This window comes from Hibiscus syriacus, unplaced genomic scaffold (assembly GCF_006381635.1).
Source record: "Hibiscus syriacus cultivar Baekdansim isolate YM2019G1 unplaced genomic scaffold, ASM638163v2 tig00111330_pilon, whole genome shotgun sequence".
Classification (NCBI taxonomy): Eukaryota; Viridiplantae; Streptophyta; class Magnoliopsida; order Malvales; family Malvaceae; genus Hibiscus; species Hibiscus syriacus.
Window position 1 is genome coordinate 8,167,139 of NW_024063059.1, and position 23,488 is coordinate 8,190,626.

At 34.4% G+C, this 23,488-nt stretch overlaps 1 protein-coding gene and 1 pseudogene across 1 annotated transcript; both read right to left on the reverse strand.

The window, feature by feature from the left end:
* Positions 1 to 11,236: 11,236 nt before the first annotated feature.
* LOC120158541 (histone deacetylase 5-like) lies at positions 11,237 to 17,444 on the reverse strand. The gene is given in 13 exon segments (XM_039169361.1): positions 11,237 to 11,578; positions 11,580 to 11,735; positions 11,840 to 12,033; positions 13,107 to 13,222; positions 14,028 to 14,160; positions 14,640 to 14,720; positions 15,383 to 15,553; positions 15,690 to 15,754; positions 15,852 to 16,063; positions 16,261 to 16,373; positions 16,495 to 16,641; positions 16,732 to 16,933; positions 17,163 to 17,444. Coding segments are annotated over 13 exon segments (1,977 nt in total). The 5' UTR covers positions 17,357 to 17,444; the 3' UTR covers positions 11,237 to 11,385.
* Positions 17,445 to 20,061: 2,617 nt separating this feature from the next.
* On the reverse strand, positions 20,062 to 22,565 carry LOC120158767 (annotated as a pseudogene).
* Between the last annotated feature and the right edge of the window lie 923 nt (positions 22,566 to 23,488).

Below are 23,488 nucleotides of genomic sequence, written 5' to 3' on the forward strand. Positions count from 1 at the left end.
CGTGCCCTCAAGGGATAATCTCGCATTTAATGCCCCGCTTCTCCACATCGAAAACAAGCTCCGGAAACCATTCGACATATTCCATAATGGCTTTTTCCTCAAATCTAACATTGTATGGTTGGACCTTGATTTATTCTCCCAACACCAGACCCTACTGATTGAGTCTGTCTAGCTCTCATATGATTTGATCCTCTTGCAAAAGATGACATTGACTCAGATCTTGCCTGAGACCGAAAACCATAATCTCTACCTCTCTTAGGTGGTGCAAAACTTGATGAAGCCCCAGTTCTTTTAGACGGTTGGGTTCTTAGATCTCCAAATCTTTCATTATGAGCTCTCTCTAGAGTTTTAGCATGATTTACTACCTCTTGAAACGAGGACAAGTTCAACACTATCAGCATCTCCTTTAACCTTGGGCACAAACCCTTAACAAACCACTCGCATACATCTCTTTCTGCTGGAATTAATTCAGCTGCAAAATGACATAACTTGTTAAACTCGTACTCGTATTCATACACAGTGCGATTCATTTGTTTTAGGCTCAAGAATTCTTATTTCATCTTCTTAATGAATTAATCTCCTATATACTTGTGTTTGAACTCTTCTAAGAACAAGGACCATGTCACTTGGTCACTTATCATCCTCAGAGTGACTTTTGTCGACCAGATTCTTGCTTGCCCACGAAGCAAGGAGACCACTCCATCTAATTTCTCCACATCAGAATAGTGGAGTCCATCTAACATAATCTTAACATCATTGAGTCAAAGGTCCACAGCAACAGGACCTTCCTCAGCTTCAACTTTGAACTCAGGATCCCTAATCCCTTTAATTCCTTTGCTACATTCATCCTCTGAGTAGAGGAAACAGGAGGCTGGAAATGCGTCAGAATAGCGTCCAACTTCCTAAAGAAAACGTCTTGATCTTGTACAGGCACTCCAGAAGGTGCCTGTTCTTCACCTTGTCTGGTCAGGGTAGGTGAATTACTGCTCTCAGTGGGCCGATCATCTCCCGCTTCACTTCGAGAGCTATTATGTATGGACATCTAATAAGATATAACCATATAACTCTATTAGTAAAACAACATACTTATTACTCTTACAGATCAGAAGTTTTCACATTTATGTTGGCATGTACACCTATAAAGACACTCTATACTTCATTTGTAGCCTAGAATCGGCTAAACCTAGCTCTGATACCATTAAATGTAACAGCCCTAACTCATAACCGACCCGAATACGAATCCGAGTTATCACATTGACTATTTAAAATATGTACATTTATAAAGACCATAAAAATTTAAACTTTCATTAATATAAAATTTACCTTTTATATATAAATACGTATAAAACATTACCAAACTCGATCAGAGCATTCATACTTAACGACTTTGTTTACATGCCAACTTATTTATTACATAACAAGACATACTATGTAATTTACTTCTGATATGATCATTGAGTGGAGATATGTTGTTCTGCTGAACTTATATCGGATCCTTCTTCTTCTTTTTAGTACCTAAGTGTAAAATGCTTACACGCTAATTCATAGACTTAGTGAGGCATAAAATATAATAATAATGCATTTTCTATAAATATGAACATGTATTCTAATTATTCAATCATGTCACATATGATTCAGTGTAAATACTAATAACATGATAACATATAATAATACAAACACTTTTGAAACCTTTTATAGGCCCATGTACATTACTGAGAACTTAAGGTACGCGAGTACATTAAGTTTTTGCACATATGATGTCACCATAGCTCTTATGGGGTCCCACTATGGGCATGTGAAATTTGTCCCGAATGACCTATGAATTTGTACCGAATGACCTCTATATATGTCCTAAAGGACCACTCCTTAAGAACCATATACATATTCCAATGGACCAAATAAGTGTACCAAAGTACCGCATATATATTCTAGAGGATTGCATATATGTCCCGAAGGACCACGTAGAACCCTCGACTCTTGCCATGCCAACTATACATATAGCTCTCATATCGTATAACATGGGCATTATTCTTATGTTTCATATATTCATGTACTCATGTCATTTCTCTTGTAATCACATGTATCTTTTCTTCTATCACATATCACGTGAATCATATATCATTTATCAAATTATATTAACATATATAACTTATGCATGTATTTATAATAATCATCATGTATGCATGATCATAACTATTATAATATGGAAACTAATACAGGGAATAGACTTATCACAAGTCTTAATTCCATTGAACTATAATTCTATTAAGCACTCACCTTAGCCTCACTTGATTCGAATTGATTCTAATTCTTCAATTGTTCCAGAACAGAGTTATGTTCAATATCTACATAATCATACACTGATACATATCAGTATTTCAAATGGCATACTCTAATCTTTTGTTTCTTAAACTAAAAGAAAGATCTATTTTCATTTCCTTTTTCAGTGTATCGGTACACACTATAGGGTATCGGTACATCCCTTCACTGGTGTATCGGTACACTGCCTATGTATCGGTACACAAATTACATTCAAATATTTTTGTTTCAAGGGGATATCGATACACTGCCTATGTATCGATACACTTATTGCATTCGATGATTTTTCGTTCAAGAGGGTATCGGTACCTGTTGAATGGGTACCGATACTCTTTGCCCAGAAATCACATTTTAAGCATGAAAATTCACTCTTTTAAGCTTAAACACTTCATGCTTCCTTCCCTTACATGTTCTTAACTCACATACATATGCTTAAACCAGTTTATACTCATTTATCACATCTTAAACCTCAAAATTCCTTTCTCCATATAGAAATCAATAATCATACCAATTTTTTCAATATGTTCTAAATCCAATTCTATCACTTCATATCTCTTAATTAAGTTGATAACAAGTCAAATTTAGTTTCGAATTCAACTTATCAACTCCTTTCCGGAAATTCATTTAGAAACACCTTCTTTTTAATCTCTTATAACTTCTTCATCTTTTGATTATAAGACAACTTAAGCTTTCCTTAAGCTTAAGTATCACCTAAGGATCATAAACCAAACTTAAATTTAGAAAATAATTAATTAACCAGAAAACTCACCTTTTCTCCTGAGGCTCACAGTTGTAGAGGATGAAGAAGAAGAGAGAGTTCTCTAGAAAGCTTTTCCTTCATCCACATATCTCACGTGTATATATCTTATCCTTATCTCATTTTTAATTCATTTCTAAGTCAACCCTTTAATTCATTTCATAATTACTATCAATCCTTCATAAAATATTTCCAAATAAGTCATTGAACTATTCAATTATTATACTTTAATCACCAAATTATGAAATTTTACAATTGGTCATTAACCCGTAGTTTGGGATGTTCCAATTTTTTTACCATAAATGTTAATATTGGGTGCTACCTAAAATGTTTAACATTTCCGGTAAAGCGCTACCTAAAACATTATTTTTTTTCTACCGGAAATGTTAATATTAGGCACTACCAAAAATGTTATTTTTCTATCGGAAATTAGGTAGCGAAATTAATATTTCTGGTAAAAATAATGTTTTAGGTAGCGTTTTACCAGAAATGTTAAAAAAATATTAACATTTCCGGTAAGGCCTTTCATTAGCTGTATATTATGGTTGTCGTACAGTAGAACAACCCGTGTGGTTTGGAATGTCTCTATTTGAAGAAGAAGAAGAACGAAGAAGTGGATTTTTTTTTAATTTTTTAAGTTTCACATAATACTTCCGTTAAAGGGTTAACAGGAGTTAACGACTGAGGAACTAAAATTGAACGGATCGGAAACGTAAGGAACCAAATAGACTTAATTTTTGAACTAGTGACTAAATTCAGTCAAATCGAAAACAAATGAAACTATTTGTATAGTTTAGCCGGATTTTCAAAGTATAATTTTAAGATTTTTTTAAATAAACTTTTTAAAAATTTATGAATGTAATATGTGTTAGATAATTTTTTTAATCGTTATGACATATCAGACACTTAAAATAGTAACATTAAAAACGTTAATCGCTTATATCAAACAAAATTTACTTTGAACACCTCAAATGATAAAATTATATAATTTGAATAATTATTTTTAAAATAAATGACTACGCTCGCATGATGTTTCTGAAAGTTTACGAATAACTCCTTAAATATTAATAGGACTTATTTATCACTTAATATAAAATATATTCAATATATTTTATTTTGTTTATTACATTAACGTATATTATCTTTATATTTTATATTTGTTTAATAAATAATGTGATTGTATTCAATATTTAATTTAAAAATAATCAAACATTTTTGTAATTTAAATCTAATACTTATTTTTTAAAATTTATCAATCAATAGCTTAAATAGATAAAAAAATTCTCGAAAGGGTGCATACATCTAATAAATTTGTAAGAATCTAATAATCAAGGATAAACGCATAATTTTATATTAGGAGAATTTAGTGCAAGGGTGGAACTAAGCCGAGGTCCACCTAGGCCATGGCTCCCCTATGGGTAAATTACTTATTGAATCACTCCTTAACTATTTAATTTCTGTTTTGGTCATATAATTATTATTTATTTTAAATCACACTTAATTTACGTTTTTGTTCTGTTTTGGTCACTCATCTTTAAAAATTTAGCAGTGATGTTGACGTGTCATTATAAAATAATGTCATATCATTATTGAAAAATAATTAAAAAATGTCATGTTGACATCGTTAATTTTTTTTAATTGTGAGTGATCAAAATAGAACCAAAATGTAAGATTAGCTATGATTTTGAAAAAATAATAGTTGGGTGATCAAAACATAAATTAAGTAAAAGACGAGTGACCAAATAATTAGTTTACCTTAAATAAAAAAACATGAATGAATTATGTTAAAAAAGTTATATTGATCCATTTAATATTTTTCCTGAATTTAATCTATATATATATATATATATATATATAATTGTTATTATATTTTAAAATTTTAAAATATACTAATATATAAATTATTTTAGATAAAATTTTGTTATGTTTATATTGGCACATTCTATAAAAAAATTCTGACTTCGCTACTGGGTAAGTAAACTTTTAAAATTTTAAGGATGAGAGAACTTATAAAATTTTAGGGGGTGCAATCCGATTTTCAATTAGAAATACAAAAAAATATAAAATATATAAGAATTTGAAAACTTTTAGAGAGTGAATTCATCCCTGCTAATAATGTAAGTTATTTTGAGTAAAAAGTTGAAATAGGGATGGAATCCCATGAATAAATCTGCATATGATGACTCAAGTAATAATGTGTAGGATGAGGAGGTTGCAAGAGTGGGATTACTGAAGTTGGTTTATTGTTGAACAGAATTTGAGTCCTTTCATTTACGCAGCCTCTCTCACGTCTCCTCCCATTTTATTTTGGATAAATTACGAGTTTAATATCTAAACTATTAATTTTAGTCTATTTTAGTACTTAAATTTTTTATTTTTTCAAAACCATAACTAAAGTTTAGTTTTTGTTTCATTTTAGTACTTGTCGTTAAAAAAATTAAGTTTTTGTTTCATTTTAGTACCCCGTTCAAAATTTAATGTTATGTTTTGAATAAATTAGAAAAGTTCATGTACTAAAATGGACCAAAACTAATAGTTTTGGTACTAATCACATTAAATTTTTAACGACGAGGTACTAAAATGAAATGAAAACTAAACATTAGGCATGATTTTGAAAAAATAGAAAGTTTAGATACTAAAACAGACCAAAACTAATAGTTTACGTACTAAATGTGTATTTTACCCTTTTATTTTTGGATAAACTACACATATAGTACTCCAACTATCACTTTTATTCTGGTTTCGTCACTCAATTATTTTTTATTTCAAAATTATATATAATATTACGTTTTGATTTCATTTTAGTCATCCATTGTTAAAAAATTAACATTGATGTCGATGTGTCACCGTAAGATAATGTCACATCATCATTGAAAATTTTTTAAAAATGTCATGTTAGCATATTTATTATTTTTTAATAATGGACGATCAAAATATAATATTAGATATAATTTAAAAATAATAATTAAGTAACCAAAACAAAATAAAAGTGATAGTTGAAATACTAAATGTGTAATTTACCCATTATTATTTTATCCTCCTGTTTTCAACGGCAGACCTCCGCTGGATACGTCAACTAAAAGCTTGTATAAAAAAATAATAATCTGTTTTGTTTTCTAAAAGTTATAGCGGTATGAATAGTTATTTTTAGTTTTGTTATGATAAATTCAAGTGAGCAACTAAATCTATTAGGTGTAGTTATTAGAGAAGTTTCATGCTTCACTTATATGGAGGAGTCTTTTAAAAGCTTTGACAATGTGTCATTTAAGCCATCGGCTTACCTGGTCTACATCTTGGATGACAAAGGCATACAAAAGACGTTGCTTTATTGAAGGATGTAAAAACTAGGGTAAACTACATAAATAATCACTAGTGTTTGAGTAAATTTATTTTTTTCTCCACTAATATTTTAAAAGCGACCATTTGATCATTAACGTTATCTATATATAACAAATTGGTCATTCGATATTAACAAGCATTACTAGGGTAATAAAATGTTGACGTAACATGTTGAAATTGAGTGTTGACATGTTAAATCGACTGACGACTCTCCTTTTCAAGAAAGACTCCAATCCCTAAGAAACCCTAACTTTAACACCACTTTCAATCCTCAGCTTGATCTACGATACCTTACCTACCCATGAAACTGCTAGCTAATAATGAATCAGTCTTGAGACTCTGCAAAGGGTTGGTTGATAATATGAAAATGGATACAGATAATTTGGAAAGAGAAATAGAATGGAAGTTGGTAGAATTGTGGAAGAGGCAATAACTTATTTAACCGGTTTGAAGCATATATTGTTGAGAAGGTACTAACATTAGACTATGAATCCACCAAGAGCTCTAATGGTGAGATTTGTGACGTTATAGCCTGCATTCATTCATGGTATAAATTCAAGAACAAAAGGGTGTTTATTTATTTGGAGTCAAGTAAATGAAATGCAAGATAAATTACCAAGCTTTTCAAGTTTCAAGCGAATTTCATTTGAACTTTTATTTCTAATGCATGGGAAATAAAGCTTAAAGCTTACATATAACTTCTTATAAAGCTTACATATAACTTCTTATTCAGCTTTGTTAATCACCTATTTAATATCATATACTTAAGCTTCTCAAGTCATGAAAATTAGTATATGTTTCACCGAAACCAGGCCTTGCTAGTAGCTATATAAAGCACGTAACGTCTTTACCAAAGTTACTGTTACTACATGCAAACCCCTCTTATGCGAACCTTAAGATATGCAAAGCATATCCCGTAAGTTATCGTCAGCGATCACGTGTCAATCGCTTACGATCTCTGCAAATACATCATGTATATGATCACCAACGACTACTTGTTGGTATACATGGTCTCATTTGATGATAAACCAGTCTACGTCGTCACTTCTTAGGTCGTCCAATTAGTACCAGTATCACGACAATTTTTTATCAACACTAGTCTAGATCGCTATAAATAATCATGCAACAGAGAGAAAATGGACGAACACTTCTCCAAAAAGACTAGACCAGCACTGTTAGAACCATTATCAACACCACAAAAATCACCGTCACCACCTCCTTCCGCTGTTGATCACTTCACCGGTCATCAATTACTTTTGATAGTTCCAACTTGAAATGACGGAAACACGATTGCATTTCGATCCTAACTCCAAGTCCAACTGCGATCGTTAAGGATTGATGCTCCAATTCTCTTCAGCATCATAGTAAAACCTCCCATCATGTGGTAAAAACGCATGAGCCAAAGCACCTCCAAGCCCAAGGCCAACGAATGGAGCATCATTGTCATGATCGCGTCTGTAAAACCCGATCCTAATATCTTGCCCACTCTAGACCATAGTTACATCCGCCACTAATCCTCCATATAATAGCAATAAATAATAATGGTAAATTATATGATTGGTCATTTTCATTTAAATTTTGTATAATTTGTCACTGAATTCAAAAAATATAATATTATACCACTTTCGTTTTTATTTCATTAACATGTGACTTACCTTTTTTTATAAGAATTGGAAGCCTCGTTAAAAATCCCCTTCATAATCATCAACATACTAAAACGTGTTTCAACGAAAATTGGAAGGAGGAAAAGAGTACCTCATGATTAATTAAATAAATAAAACCAGTACACCTTGTAAGGAATAACACCCCAACATGAAACATAAACCAAATCAAAAAACCGAAAAACCTCTAAGAAATCCCCCTCAAAAAGCCAATTAAAACAAGGATAACTTTATCATATCACTAAAAACCAAAATATTTGAAAGCTGCTCCTAAACCCATTACTATGAAGAAAAAAACACAACCAACTCCGAACATTGAACTATCTCAGCCTAAAACCGCTAACAGACTAAAACCCAAGGTTCGTCCGAGAAAGTTAAGCCACTGCAGCCTTTTGCTTGTTACTTTTAGATTCGCGAGGTTTTTTTTCTTTCCGTACTTTGTTCCCTTCCGAAGACCCTCTCCCTGCAACTGGTTTGAATCACCTATTGCCCCATTAGAAACCAATAGACCCATATTGAGACCGTCTTTCAGGGCATGAGACTCAACGTTTTGAACTGATCGATCGAGGGAACAAGGTAAGGAAGACTCCAAAACTGAACATGGCCTTGAAGCTAAACTAATCTCACCACTAGTGGTTCCACCGCTAGGTACAACTTCTTTCCGAGGCTGATTTGACAAGTTTTCCATCAATCCAAGTGTAAAGGAACCCGGTGTAGCCTCAAGGGAACATCGACCAGGGGGAGGAGGTTCAATTTGAGTATTAGAGAGGGCCAAAGTAGCCATGTTAGACATTGGATTTTTGGATTTGTCGTTGTCAGAGGCAACCGTGTCTTATTCATCTTCCTCGGGAACCCAAATAATAGGCTTGAAACTCGAATCTATCTCGCGAACTAGGACATTAAACGATTGGCCTTCAACCTTCAATCCTACAACCTCGTCAATTCTGGAGAAAATTTGGATTTTTACCCGATCAAAGGACGATTGAAATTGGGATTTTTCATTTATTGCAATAATTTCCCCCCACTTTGATGCAATGTTTGTAAAGGTATCCCAGCTCCAAGCATGAAAAGGAATCACTTCGTAAACCAACCAAATACGCCAACTCTCCACTACCAAGTTTTTGACCATGATTCAAATCTGTCGAACCACACTGCTAGAGACTTGAATCCACGAATAGGTTTATATGAGTCCTCCACCAGGTTTTCGAGCTCAGGGGGAGGAAGGAAAAGAAAAGTTTACAGGTGAAAAAAGATGATATATGGTCTCAAGCAGTCTCTGGTTCGAGATATGAAGTTTGGTTATAACGAAGATAGATTGGTTAACATTGAGGATTCAAAACACAATAGGACAACATTTCTAGTAGCTCTCATCAACGAAAAACCTTTAAGGACTTTTTCATGCATCTATCTTGCAAGGTTCGAGATGGAGACAAAATTTCTACACCAACACACAAGACAATTTTCTAGTACCTGTAATTTATCTTCATCAACCACCCCTTCTATCGATGATAGGTAACTGCTCTTGTCAGCTACATCCATATCCTTCCACTGAAAGGATGGAATAGTTCTTCTCCAGAAGGATTGCCTGGGATTATATTTTGCCATCGAAACACCAATCTTGCATCCAAAAATGAAAGAACCATCCATCCTAACAATTGCTTTCTTGGCTTCTTCAAATGTAGCAAATCTGATAAATCCAAATCGAATTCCCCTTACAAATTTTTTAGAAGGATGAAAGCGTCAATAACCTTTCCATGGATGCAAAAAAGAGAGCCAAACTTTTTCCAGTGAAGATTCAGGAATATTTTCAACAAAGAGCGTATAACACCCAACCTTATTCTCTTTTTTTGTTGATATGTATTTTTCCTTCCCCCACGAACTGTTATCCTTCCTCCAGACACTGCTACCATTTCTCCCGTAATTATTTTTTGTTCCAGACCAAACTTCGTTGAAATGATCGCCCATATTTTAGAAATCAACTTCAAGGCTGAAACTAAAAAACAGGTTAAAATTATTTCAGAAATGTCGATACCTTTTGGTGGCGAGTGAACTTTACGCGTTGGGCGTTTGGTGACCCGGTCTTTCCAGATCGGCCGATCATCGCTCGGTGTACCTATTGGTGCTGGCGGTGTCGAGAAAGTGGTCTCCAAAAGTCACCGGAAAAATTATTAAAATCCCAAGTTTCAAAATCTGAAAGTCGGATAGCAACTGAACCTGTAGAACCACTACTGCACATCAGCGCACCAGTATATGCAAATTCCACTCCAACTCATGTTCATGGCTCAATCTGAAGGACTAAGGGAATACACATAATAACAATCTATTTGAGAGTCAGTGCAGGACTTCATCGTGCCTCCAAGTTAAACGTTTTCCTGGTAGGGAGTCACCGTAGGTCCGGATGCTACCCCTACTTTGCCCAGATTGTATTACAAAAATGCAGCAAACTTTAAACTTTAGTTCTGTATTAAGCTGCCACTCCGCGATGGATTCCTCGAGCAACAAGATTCTCCAGCAGTAGACTAGCGGCCGGGCAGTAGACTAGCGGCTCGTAGTCGGTTGTAATTACATTGTTGATTCGTCGAGGAGATTTTTCAGACAACGGGAGATGCAAAGTTCTTTTAGATCTAAGCTGATCTATTTCGAGTTTGAAAAAACCATCATCAGATCCATGTCCAGGGTGAAAAGAGAAATCGAATGGTGACTTTATCTTCCTTTTCCGATTTCGGCAAGCTACGGTCGGAGCTTATTAACGGTGACTAGCACGGCTGTGAAGCGGTGAACAACCGATGGGTTGTGAAAACAGTGACGCCGGGGAACATGGATGAGATTTTCAAAACAAACTTTTTTTTTAAATCAACTTTTAAATGTTTAGTCATTGAAATTTTGATTGTTGGTGAGGAAATTAAATCAAAATGATCACGTCTTAATTAAATAAAAAAGAAAGTGACCAAATATTATATTTTTTTAATTTACCGAGAAAAAATGTACAAAACTAAACCGAAAGTAATCTATCTTGCAGTATACCCTAATATAATAAAAACCATATCAAACGCATAACTATATCCACCACACTTGAAATTAGGTAACATAAGTCGAGTAACACAAGATTTGTTAGTTATACAGCTCCTTGAATACTAACCAAATAAACAAAATGGACTAATCACACATAACGGCAAGAGATTACCCTATCAAATATCATCTATTATCAACTGTTTGAGCAGCAAGAATTGCTTAATTCTGTACCATCAATGGCTAAATACTTGAGAAATTAGCATCTAAAATATGGCAACAACGAGTTGCAATCAGAAATCATAAGGGCTTTGTAGATGCTACCTGAATGTAAGTTGTCGCCTCCTCTTCCGATAACTGCTTGCCTTCGACGAGGCCTCTTACTAAGGTGTCAGTATAATCTTTACTAGGAGCACGTAAAGGAATCTCTCCAGACTTAAAGCCTTCAATTGCAGAGAGTGGACACCTGAACGTAAGATGGCATAAACCCAAAAATATTGACAGCAGATACATGAATTACCTTGACGGCCTCCACAATAAGTGAACCTTCATTCGCAATTGAATCCAAAGCATTTAGATCAAATAAAGGACAATTCATATCATGATCTCGATCATTTTCCTGCAGCAAAACATCATTGAACTGCTCTAACCTGTTTAAGATGTTAACGAAAGCAATACAGTTATGACTCAATCAGGTTAATCCAAATGCATTCAAGAGTTGTTTCTTAAGAATTGCAACGTAGATTGAACTTACGTGATTTTATAGAGGCACATGTATGCTTTTTCTTCATTGTTGCTTAGAGGATCAAGGAAAGCAACCCCTCCGGGACCCCAAGTTTGTGTAAAATCACGACCAAAGAAAAGACGATGTGGAAACGTTTTCCAACGAGTCTCCTTTGGAGGGTTTCTATCCATTGAACCAGAACAAGGCTTTTTCATACCTATGACCTAGAATCATATATAAAATTTAATGACTAACAGTAGATAGTAGGTTAAAGTGGGATAAGCAAGGAAAAACTCCTTTGGAGGGTTTCTATCCATTGAACCAGAACAAGGCTTTTTCATACCTATGACCTAGAATCATATATAAAATTTAATGACTAACAGTAGATAGTAGGTTAAAGTGGGATAAGCAAAGGAAAAAGAGGGGAGGGAAAAAGCGGCTCAAATCATAAACAATATATCCAAATTCGATATTCACACACGAGTCAAAGTACCATAGCAAAGGACATCAAATCATAAACAATATCGAGAGTAAAAGCTAACACCAACAGATATTCCCATAAACAAATCTAGTGCATTCTTATGCCCTTTTTGGAAGCATTTAGATCCAGGTTAATAACCCCAATATGATTGCCCAGTGAAAAGCGTTAATGAAAAGTGGCTAAAATGGAGACCCGTTCCTCTTATGCAAACCTTACTAAACTAAATCAGGGAAAACACTGTAATTCAAGATGCAGGACTTCAAAAGGTATTGGACAAAAACATGCCGAATTCAATATTATGAAAAAACTAGAAGAAACAGGTCAATTTTTCCAACTTCTGCCTGCCAAATGGCAACAGAGTTTAGTATGGCAACACCTAGATTGAAAATATAGACCCAACATGAAAAGAAAATAACTAAAACATGGTATAGTACACAAAACAACAGGAAAAAGTATAACACAAATACATGAATGTCTCAAAATTAATATAAATTATTACCATATCTAAATTTATATAAACATAAATATCTTAAACACAATTACAACATGGAAAAATACACAACAGGAAAAAAATAACGCAAATACATGAATGTCTCAAAATTTATATAAATCATGTATTACCATATCTAAAATCTAAATTATATAAACATAAATATCTTAAACACAATTACAACATGGAAAAATACATAAAAATAACAGGCATTATCAGGTGTAATCATGGTTATGATATTAGTTAAACTCTAGAGGCTACCAAAACTAAAAACATAATTGATTTAGTATGCAGGGATTCATCTATCTTTATAACAAAATGTGAACCTGTCCGCCTTCAATATAGCAGAAGAACCTCGACTTCCACATATTTGATCCGAAACTAGCATACCAAATCTCAGTCTTGGTCAGCTTTGATCTCCACGAGGCACTAGTGACTTGACCTGCACTCAACAGGGAGTTTATTATTTCAAATAAAATTAAGACTTACTAGTTTCTGCAAAAATTGGCTTTCAGAAAGATATTTTCTTTTAAATGGCATTTTTCGGGGGGAAATAAAAGATATTATCTTATCTATTATCTGGTTATTTTCTGAAAAGTTTGCACATTTGTCAAATAATGGTCTTGGCATAGTTGTTAAAACTATTAAAAAATGAAAATATAAAGATTAAACTAAAACTTTTGTGAGGCCCACATAACCAAAAAAAAGATTGTCAAACAACAGCAACTCAAGCAATATAAAAATTGCCAAATGAGGCCTATCCTGCACCAAAAATCAACTAGAGGTACTATTCTCGACCTAAAACTATTGTCATGGTAGACTCAGCATCGACTATTGTTTAACGAAGATCCATCCTCAATTAACTTGCACTGTTATACTAAAATAGGCACAAGCTAAGGCCCAATGAAAGAGCAAGCTCAAAATGGACCTAGCAACAAAGAGTGCCAGTTGTCTTGCTAGGGTGAAGAAACCTAGCTTGACTAGAATATTTGCCACTATTTGCTCCAGCACCTACTGAACAAGGGGAAAGAAAAGTTGTAATCACAGCTGGTTCTTGAAAATTGTGTAATTTTTTCAAAAGATTGTCTTACTTCAGTTAATTGCTAGGTGGTTTTCCTTTAACAACTTAATTGTCAGTCAAACAAACATCTAAAAATGCAGAAGTTAATTTTTTTCAGAAAGCTTATTTTTGCTAATAGATAGATACGAAGGGAAAAAACTTAAGAGCATAGCCTTCACTTTATTACCATGATAATCTTCAATCTTCAACTTTAAAAGGGGTTCAACAACATCCTCAATAGCTTGAACTAGGTCCTTTGATATGATTTCCGAAGCTTCATCAACCTCATCTTCAGATTCAGAGCTTGACAGTAAAACATGCTGCATTGCAAACAATTATATTACAAAGATGTATAGGGGCAACAAATAAAATTTTGTGTCAAACTTATTGACAAGAACCCTAAAATAGTTATCTTATGAAGAGACATGTTCTCCCTATGATTTCATCCTTGATGACAAGACTGGAACTCCAAAACATCCACCTTGCATATTTTTTCATCTTTTCCATTTACATAGACTCTTCTTTATTGATTTAGATTTAGAGGTATTGAAGATTCACATATGATTTAGCATCACGTACCATCTATTGAAAAATCATAAATACATGTTTCCTTTTTTAGCGGTTATAGGGGAAATACCTAATTGTTGCATTTATGTTCATGTTTAGTGCTAATGAATTTTAAAATAACCTAAATAAGACAAATTTAATAAAAACATGCTAATCTACTAACTACGGCTATCCAAATTTGACATGATGAAAGCATGATAGTAATTTTGCAATCAAAATGAAACAATCTTACAGGAGGAGCTTTTTGATTGGTCAATGTTGTTGGCAGTTCATCTGAAAGCGTTGGCCAAAATGCACTCAACTTTTTACGAACCTGGCAAAAAACAATTGATGGCTCAGCAGAAGAAAATACTGCACTAACAGAGATGATAATGGAGTGGGACACAGGAAGATGTTGTCAAATCTACCACTGCTCCACTGTTAGCACGCTCTAAAACACCACCCTCCGTTCCACTATGGATGTATAATGTTGAAACTACTACCATTTCCATGGAAGTTGTATAGATCCATCCCCACCTTGCCTTGCCTTTATTTTTTTTTTGCTAATTACTTCTAATATGTTCAACTTTTTAAAAGGCTAGTAAATATATAACTTATAATTCTTCAAAAAAGAAAATATAAAATAGAACATTTTTCACAATTTTCTGAATATTAAAATATAAAAGAATTTATGTTTTTTTGTATAACACAGACATAAAAAATTTTACCCCTTTAATTATAAGGGTAAAATGGAAATCACACATGATGGAACAGTGCGGAGCATGACAAACAATTGTCATACCCACTAGCATCCACTTTAAAAGAAACCTGCTCAATTCTGAGCGGATAGATTTGAAATCCATCAAGTGGCTCGGGTTTTGCTATCCCTATGAACTAAGCACAAATTGCTAACAAAAAATAAGGAAACAAAGTTAATACCACTCACAACATAAGTGATTGGAAAGCTCAACAACAACAATTCTAACAGATTATTACCGCTTGTATTACTCGCCAGGTAGACTCAAATGGATATGCGTCAGTTAAATCAGAAATAGGTTTATCTTCTAGCAAAACTTCCATGCAAGCCAAGGCTGAATTTGCAATAGAATCAAGATTGTATCCTCCTTCTAGTGCCAAAACAATCCTCCCTTGAGCAAAATCCATCAACTGGAAAAAAGAAGTTGATTTAAATGCAAAATATATAGAAAACAAATCTTTTTAGTTACATAAAAGAAGGTCCAATATTGTAAGTCTCATTTCAAAATATTAGTTAAGAAAATGATAAAAAAAATTAATCATTAACCTTCTTCAGCAAAACCGAATATCCATATGGTGTTACCCGACATCCCCCTAGAGGATCACCGACAGCTGTTACAAACAAGTAAGTAAGATTTATGCTGATGGAGAGAGTTAAAGCAGATGAAACACCAGCAATGATCAATCTCAACAGGTAAAACCATCAAACCTGCATCAAATCCTGCAGATATTAGAATTATGTCAGGATTAAATTCCTTGGCAACAGGAACTAAAATATGGTCCCAAACTGCAAGATAGTCAGCATCCCCACACCGTCCATTCTCCCAAGGAACGTTTATATTATAGCCAGCACCTGGTCCTTCTCCAACCATAGTGTAAAACCCATCATCATTAGCAGGGTAGAAACTCCCAAACTCATGCCTGCAAGAAAAAAAAATTAAAGTGGTCATAGAGGTCATGTTTGATTGAATGTAATAAGTCTATATTCTATTTGAAGACCTGGAATTTTTTTCCTGGAAAAGGTGAACAAACTTAGCAACAAACAAAAGGCTATTATTAGATGAACAACGCTAATCTTCTCCTTAAAAATATGAAAATCGACCGAGAAAGTTATGTACCTGTGAACAGAGAAAAACAGAACACGAGGATCCTTCCAGAAAGTTTTTTGCGTGCCATTACCATGATGAACATCCCAATCAACAATCAAAATCTTTTTTATACCAAGTTCAGGCTGAAAGTGGAAAACAAAAATCAATTAAAAATGCAATACTGTCACTTTCCATAAACACTTAGCAATCTTGTGTGTAAAATAGGAAAATAACCCTGAAAAATAAAAGTAGCTCACTTCTTACCCTTTGATCAAGTAGAAAACTAGCTGCTATAGCTATGTTGTTGAATAAACAAAATCCCATCGCTTCATCATATTCAGCATGATGTCCAGGCGGCCTAACAATAGCGAAAGCAGAATTCAATTCCCCTTTTGCCACTCTCTCAGCAACCTATATGACCAAAAATAATTTTAAATCTGTTTTGACATTTTTAACTTTAAAATGTGAATCTAACGTTTATCAGATAATTTTAAAATGTACCTCAATAACAGAGCCGGCAGCGAGGTAAGCAGATTCAGATGACCCTTCATTTAAATAAATAGAATTTAACTTGGATGCGACCCGATTTCGCCTTGAATCATACTGTTTGGAGCTTATATTACGAATCAGATTAACATGGTTTTTGGAGTGAACACCGCAAAGGTATTTATCCTCGGTTTCTTTAGCATGTAAAACCACACATCTAAAACACAGAAAAGGAAACGTGAGGATAATTTTAGGGTTTTAGGGTTTATGATAACAATTGGTTTCCAAAGACAGTAAACTGAAGAATCGAAATGAATTTTGCAATATAGATGATTCTCATTTACTTAGTACTCGTAAAAAGTAACTCAAAAAAATCTCAGCGGAAATAAACGGCGAGAAAACGAAAGAGGATATCAGATTACTGGGTGAAAATTTCGAAACGTTACCTTTGGGGAATGCCGGCGAGTTCGAGCCGGTTCCAAATAACGGTGATTCGATCAGGTTTCTCGGGATGATCATCACCATAAGGAGTTCGATGCTTACACATCCTCTGATCGTAAATTAAGCCTACTCGCCGTTCATGTTTAGACTTGTTGACGCAGTTGCCGTTGCTCTTGCCCTCACCTGATGTCACCTCCATCAACTCTCTTTCTCTTTCTCTTTCTCTGTGTGGCTTGGCCTCGCAGACCCGGCGATTGAGAGTGTCGAATTATGTGAATTTGGTATTCAAATTTCAAAGTTTTGAAATATGTTATCCCATTATCGTGGTAGCTTTAAAATGAAAAGGGCGTATCCTCTTCTTTCTTTTTTTTTTTTCTTTTTTTTTTTTATAAATTATGCATTTAATATCTAAACTTTTAATTTTAATCCATTTTTAGTTTTTAATTTTTTAAATTATACTTAAAATTTAATTTTTTAAATTATACTTAAAATTTAATTTGTGTTTCATTTTAGTATTATGTCGTTAAAAACTTAACAGACGAAATGATAAAGAATTATTATTTCGTTTCTGATTTTCGACGCATGTTCTCATAAATCCACATCAGCATCTCACGTGAAAATATGAAATGAAAATGAGTTTATTTAAGGGATGAAACCCTAAAATTTAAAAAGAATTTCTTATTCTTCTTTCTTTTACAACAATGAGGGCATCGATGGGGACAACAAGCGAGAATAAAACGCATAATGAAACTTCATATCCAGTAAACTATATCAGAACCTTTGTATCCCAATAAACAAAACAAAATCAGAAATATTGATTTTCTAGAAAATCGAGTCGTAATAAGTCTTTAATATTATAAACATACTACAAAAAATTCATGATATCAAAAAAATTGATTCAAAAGTTAAAAAATGAAGAGTCTTATAGCATAAAGTTGGTGAGACATCTCTTTCATTTGAAATCGTATTCATCTCATATGCGATGATTCAGCAAGTGACCAACTTTCAACCCATAAAATAAAAACAAAGTGCAAATGAATAACAAACCTTAAACCTCAAACAAAGAACAGCACAAAAAACGAAGAAACAAAAGCAAATTAAGAAAAAAAACTCTAAACTACAAATGAAGAACAATCCAAAAACGAAAAAACAAAGTAAAATGAAGAACAACCTATAAAAATAAGAACACTAACCCCAAAAAAAAATAAGAACACTAAAAAATTTATATACTAAAACAGATTAAAATTAAAAAATTAAATACTAAATGCGTAGTTTACCCATTTTTCTTTTCTCTTTATGTGTTTAAGTAAAAAATAATTTTTTCATTGACAAAAAAAATATTAAAGTTCTTATTCTTTAAAAAATTAATTTGATCATTGAATTATTTTTTTGCATCCATTGCAGTTTTTAAATTCATAAAATAAATTCAGTGTGGCTATTTGATCAGTATTTTTCGTTGTTGATGTAGTAATTCGTGACGATGACTTAACAGCTCCCTAATTTTAAAATATTTTATTTTAATTTTAATTTAAAATATATATTTCATGTTAAAATATTTTGAAGTTAAGATCAGAATAAAATATATTTCATAATTTAAAGTAATAATATAATATATTTAGTAAATTAAGATAAAATATATATTTTTAAAAAAAATAAAACTTAAAGGGCCTCGTTAAAAACCTCTCATACCCAACACCAAAGGGTTGGACCTATAAGGGGAAAGGAGTACCCCAAATTATATTAGATCAAATAATTGTTACATCGTTCGTAACCTCTGTAGAGATAATCTCGGGACAAACTAAGTTAAAATACAAAGATCTCAAAGATCGAATGACTCATTTAGCTAAACTATATGCAACAGTATTACAAGATTTTGAATTAAAGTAATATGAAAACCAAAAACATTTTTGAAACGATCTTTAGCATGTTGAATATGAAACGCCAAAGTAGAGATGTCAAACACCACTATAACTTGTCAAACATGATCCTGAACTACGATACCCCACAACAGCAGACCACGTCGTAGGATCCAAAGAACCATCAAAGTTGAGGGGTTTCCAATAAAAAGAAGAAGCAACAGAACAAATTCCTCCAAGCTAAAGACCTCGACAACTCAATGTACCTGGCCACGAGATCGGGAGACCTCCAAGAACTCCCTATGTAAAACATGGGCGTTAGCAACAATGACCCACATCGGTTGCAACATGGCATCATGAATATATGTGTTATGAACATTCCATAAGTTTCAAAGAAGGGTAACCAAACCTGCAAATTGCTCAAGGGCTAAGACCAATAAACACTCCTCTAACCATTAAAGAGAATTATCTACAGTACTAAGAGAAAGCCTCGCAGGGTTGTTGTTATGATCCTCAAGAAATAGAGAAGACAATAGACGAAAGAGAAGAAAAGATGAGAGAGTAGACGAGAGAATATATGATTTAGGATAAGGAATGGGGATTTTAGAGAAGTAGAAGAAGAATTTTAAGAAGAGAATTTGTCATTCATTCATTCATCAAAGGTAATCCCCATGGAATCGGGTACAGATTATATAATTACAAGTACCACAGCTGTATGTATTGGAAATCTAACAAAATAACTAACTTGTGATGACTCATGCAGGATCATATGCAGCTATTGCCACATCAGAATACAACCCGTGGCCCACCATTAACTAAGCCCACCTCTTGCCTTAGATGACCCAATATCCTCCTCAATTCTGGTCCCAACAGTAAATCCTTCATATGAAAACCCATCCATCCCATTTTCATTTCCCTTCCCGTTCCAAATCCCTGATTTGCTCCCAATCCCTAATTAAATCGATTTCATCCCCAATTCCCTCTTTTTTAACCCTAATTCCTCTTCCATCATGACAATCAAAATTCCCCAATTCACTACGTGCAATCCCTAGCTCAATCCTAATTCATTTTCTGAATCCCCAATGCCCTTCGCTACGTGCTTCTCCTCCTCTCTCCCAACCGTGACAATTCCTCCCCCTTTAGACGATCCTTGTCCCCAAGGATCAAAGTATCGCATTTGTGATAGTAAGACCACAAAATCCTTTAAAGCTGATATGTCAATGAACCCAGTCTTTGGAGCAACACTCCATTTACTGCAATATTTATCTAATGCTGCACTTGTAAATGCAAGTGCGTGTTCTAACACACTTCCCGTATTTGACAGCCCTAGGGTTCGACACAATTGCAGCTGTAGCATATTTGAAGAGGTTGACAACAGGGCTGTCTCCACCATTTTGTGAATACAATGTTTGCCCATCTGCACCAGGAAGCAAGCCCAACCAACCTGTTGTTTGCATGAAATGTGTGGTATCCAACTCTCTCAAAACAATATCAATGAGCCCCATCCAATATAATACACTCCCAATCTCCTTTATTCCGCGAATAACTTCTGCTTTGAGCTCTGGTTTTGTTCCCCAGCTGAGTTGCTCTTTAACGAGCCTCATACATCCTGTCACACCCCATCCAAAGGAAGAAGTCCAATTGATTTCGGCAGTGCTTCTTGCAAACCTGTGATCATAGGCTCAAGTGTAGCAATCTTGTTTGATATATGATCCAGCAGTGCTCAGATAAGCCACGGTAAAGGCCTAGATCCTAGAAGTTTAACAACGGAAATCATGTGTGGAATCCCAAAAAATCCACCATGCAATCGAGCAAAACTTTGATGTGCAAAATTTAAATCTTGAGTACCACAATAGAAGTTTGGCTTGGCATGTGGAACTGATGGCTTTTGTACATGAGCCAGAGGAACTTTTGAAGATCGGATAAAACGCTGAGTAGTATTGCAAAGGATAAAGTTTGGCAGAAAATCATTTTGCATCTCAGACCAACTCTGAGAAGCTAGTCGACTAGAAAATGACACAAGAGATATGTTCTCCTGCATCTCATTCAACATGAGACTGAATGAGTCTATTGAAAGATCTTTTGAAAGTAATTCATGGGAATGCTTCAGTATATCTACCAGCTTTTCTAATTCCACTATGGAACATAGATCTTGAGACTCAAAACGATCAAAGAGAAACTCAAGATTTTCTCTGAAGACTTTATTCATCCGTTCAACAATCAAACTTCTTAAATTAATTGTCCTCCCAAGTAACTTCACTCTAGTCACCTTTAGAAGGGAAATAAACCACATATGTTGGATAGAATACTTTTCTCCATTATCCAAGGCAAAGAGGAATGAGGGATCAAGCAGTTCAGTAGAAGACCAGCTCTTGTAATATGTGAAAATAGCTTCACATAATTATGAAACAAATATATCAAAACAATGATCGACCTCAGCCTCAATTTCATCGTAGAGGAAGCGATGCTTTAGCACAACCAGTGCAGTTGTGCTGAGTCGTTATAAATGTCAAATGGCATCAATCACTTTCAAGAAGACCAGCACTTTGAGACTCGAGTGATCCACCAGCATCCAAGGAAGGAAACACTCTATTGGAAACTGAATGACACGAGAAGACTCCAAGTAAAATTCTCTAAACCATAAGAAACCAAGATCTGTCAAAGTTGCAATTGAAATGGCGTATGCTCCAAAGTTATCTGCCGGAAACTTTGCCAAGATACTGATTATATCCAAAACAACACCATTTCTTCTGTTATAGGAAGATCAAAAACCAAACAACGGACGTTTCCACTTGGTTCGGATATTATCCATTCCAGCTTTTGTTCTTCAGACCACTCACGGTCGGAACCAATTTCCCTTTTAGTCATACTCAAACTCCCAACAAATGGACTTATACTTCTTCCCATCAACAAAAGCCGAAACAAATAAGGATCAAAGACCTCAACATGTGTATTGACAATCATAAACTCTAAGAATTAAATTTCTCTAAACATCGATTGAAATGCGTCTTCTACTCTTACAGACATTTTATCAAACACGTGAGAAACATCATGTTCCCTTTGTCCTTCAGGCGAATAAATTTTGAAGTGGATAAAAATGAGTTGAGAAGTACCCAATGAAGGTCGATCCATACCTTTTTCCCAAGTAATTTGTTATTCATAAGTCATCTGAACTGGAGTTGATTTAGGATAACTAGTAACACTCGAATCAGACTCTTTAAGCATCTTTTATTGCACATAACGAGGGAACAAAATTTGATTAAAAACACCGCAAGTATTGAATTGAGAGTCTCATAAAATCTTCTGTTTTGGCATGGGTTTTAACCAATTCTGCTGCTTGCTCATGGGAGTTGTCTGCTCCATTTCTTTAGCGTTCTTGGTCATTAGATTCAAGATTCTTTGAAGGCATTCCCTGGTTTCTTCTGATCTGGCTTCTAAACTGCTGAGTCTATTTTCCCAAATTGTTTTCTGTTCTTCCCACCATTTCGGTGCAGTCTTGGATGGTTCTCCACTACTCGTTTCTTGAATTTCTGGAGGTTTATTTTCCACCATGTTGTTTTCTGTTTACCCAGCTTAAGTTGGATCAAGAATAGGCTCTGATTACCAATTGTTATGATCCTCAAGAAATAGAGAAGACAATAGACGAAGAAGAGAAGAAAAGATGAGAGAGTAGACGAGAGAATATATGATTTAGGATAAGGAATGGGGATTTTAGAGAAGTAGAAGAAGAATTTTATGAAGAGAATTTGTCAGTCATTCATTCATCAAAGGTAATCCCCATGGAATCGGGTACATATTATATAATTACAAGTACCACAGCTATATGTATTGGAAATCTAACAAAATAACTAACTTGTGATGACTCATGCAGGATCATATGCAGCTATTGCCACATCAGAATACAACCCATGGCCCACCATTAACTAAGCCCACCTCTTGCCTCAGATGACCCAATATCCTCCTCAATTCTGGTCCCAACAGTAAATCCTTCATATGACAACCCATCCATCCTATTTCCATTTCCCCTTCCCGTTCCAAATCCCTGATTTGCTCCCAAACCCTAATTGAATCGATTTCATCCCCAATTCCCTCTTTTTCAACCCTAATTCCTCTTCCATCATGACAATCAAAATTCCCCAATTCACTACGTGCAATCCCTAGCTCAATCCCTAATTCATTTTCTGAATCCCCAATGCCCTTCGCTATGTGCTTCTCCTCCTCTCTCCCAACTGTGACAAATGCCTACAGACCGAAGAGCTTCTTGAGTCAAAGACAGTTATGCACAATATGATGCACCATCTCCTCGCTCATCTGATACACCGGACAAAGACTGTCTGACAACCCAACGACCTTTAGGTGACTATGAACAGGAAAAAACCCCTTACCACCTGCCACACAAAAATACAGATCTTGGGAAACACCTGTAAAATGGAGATGATCTTCCATGCTTTAGATATCGATCCCTGGGTATGAGT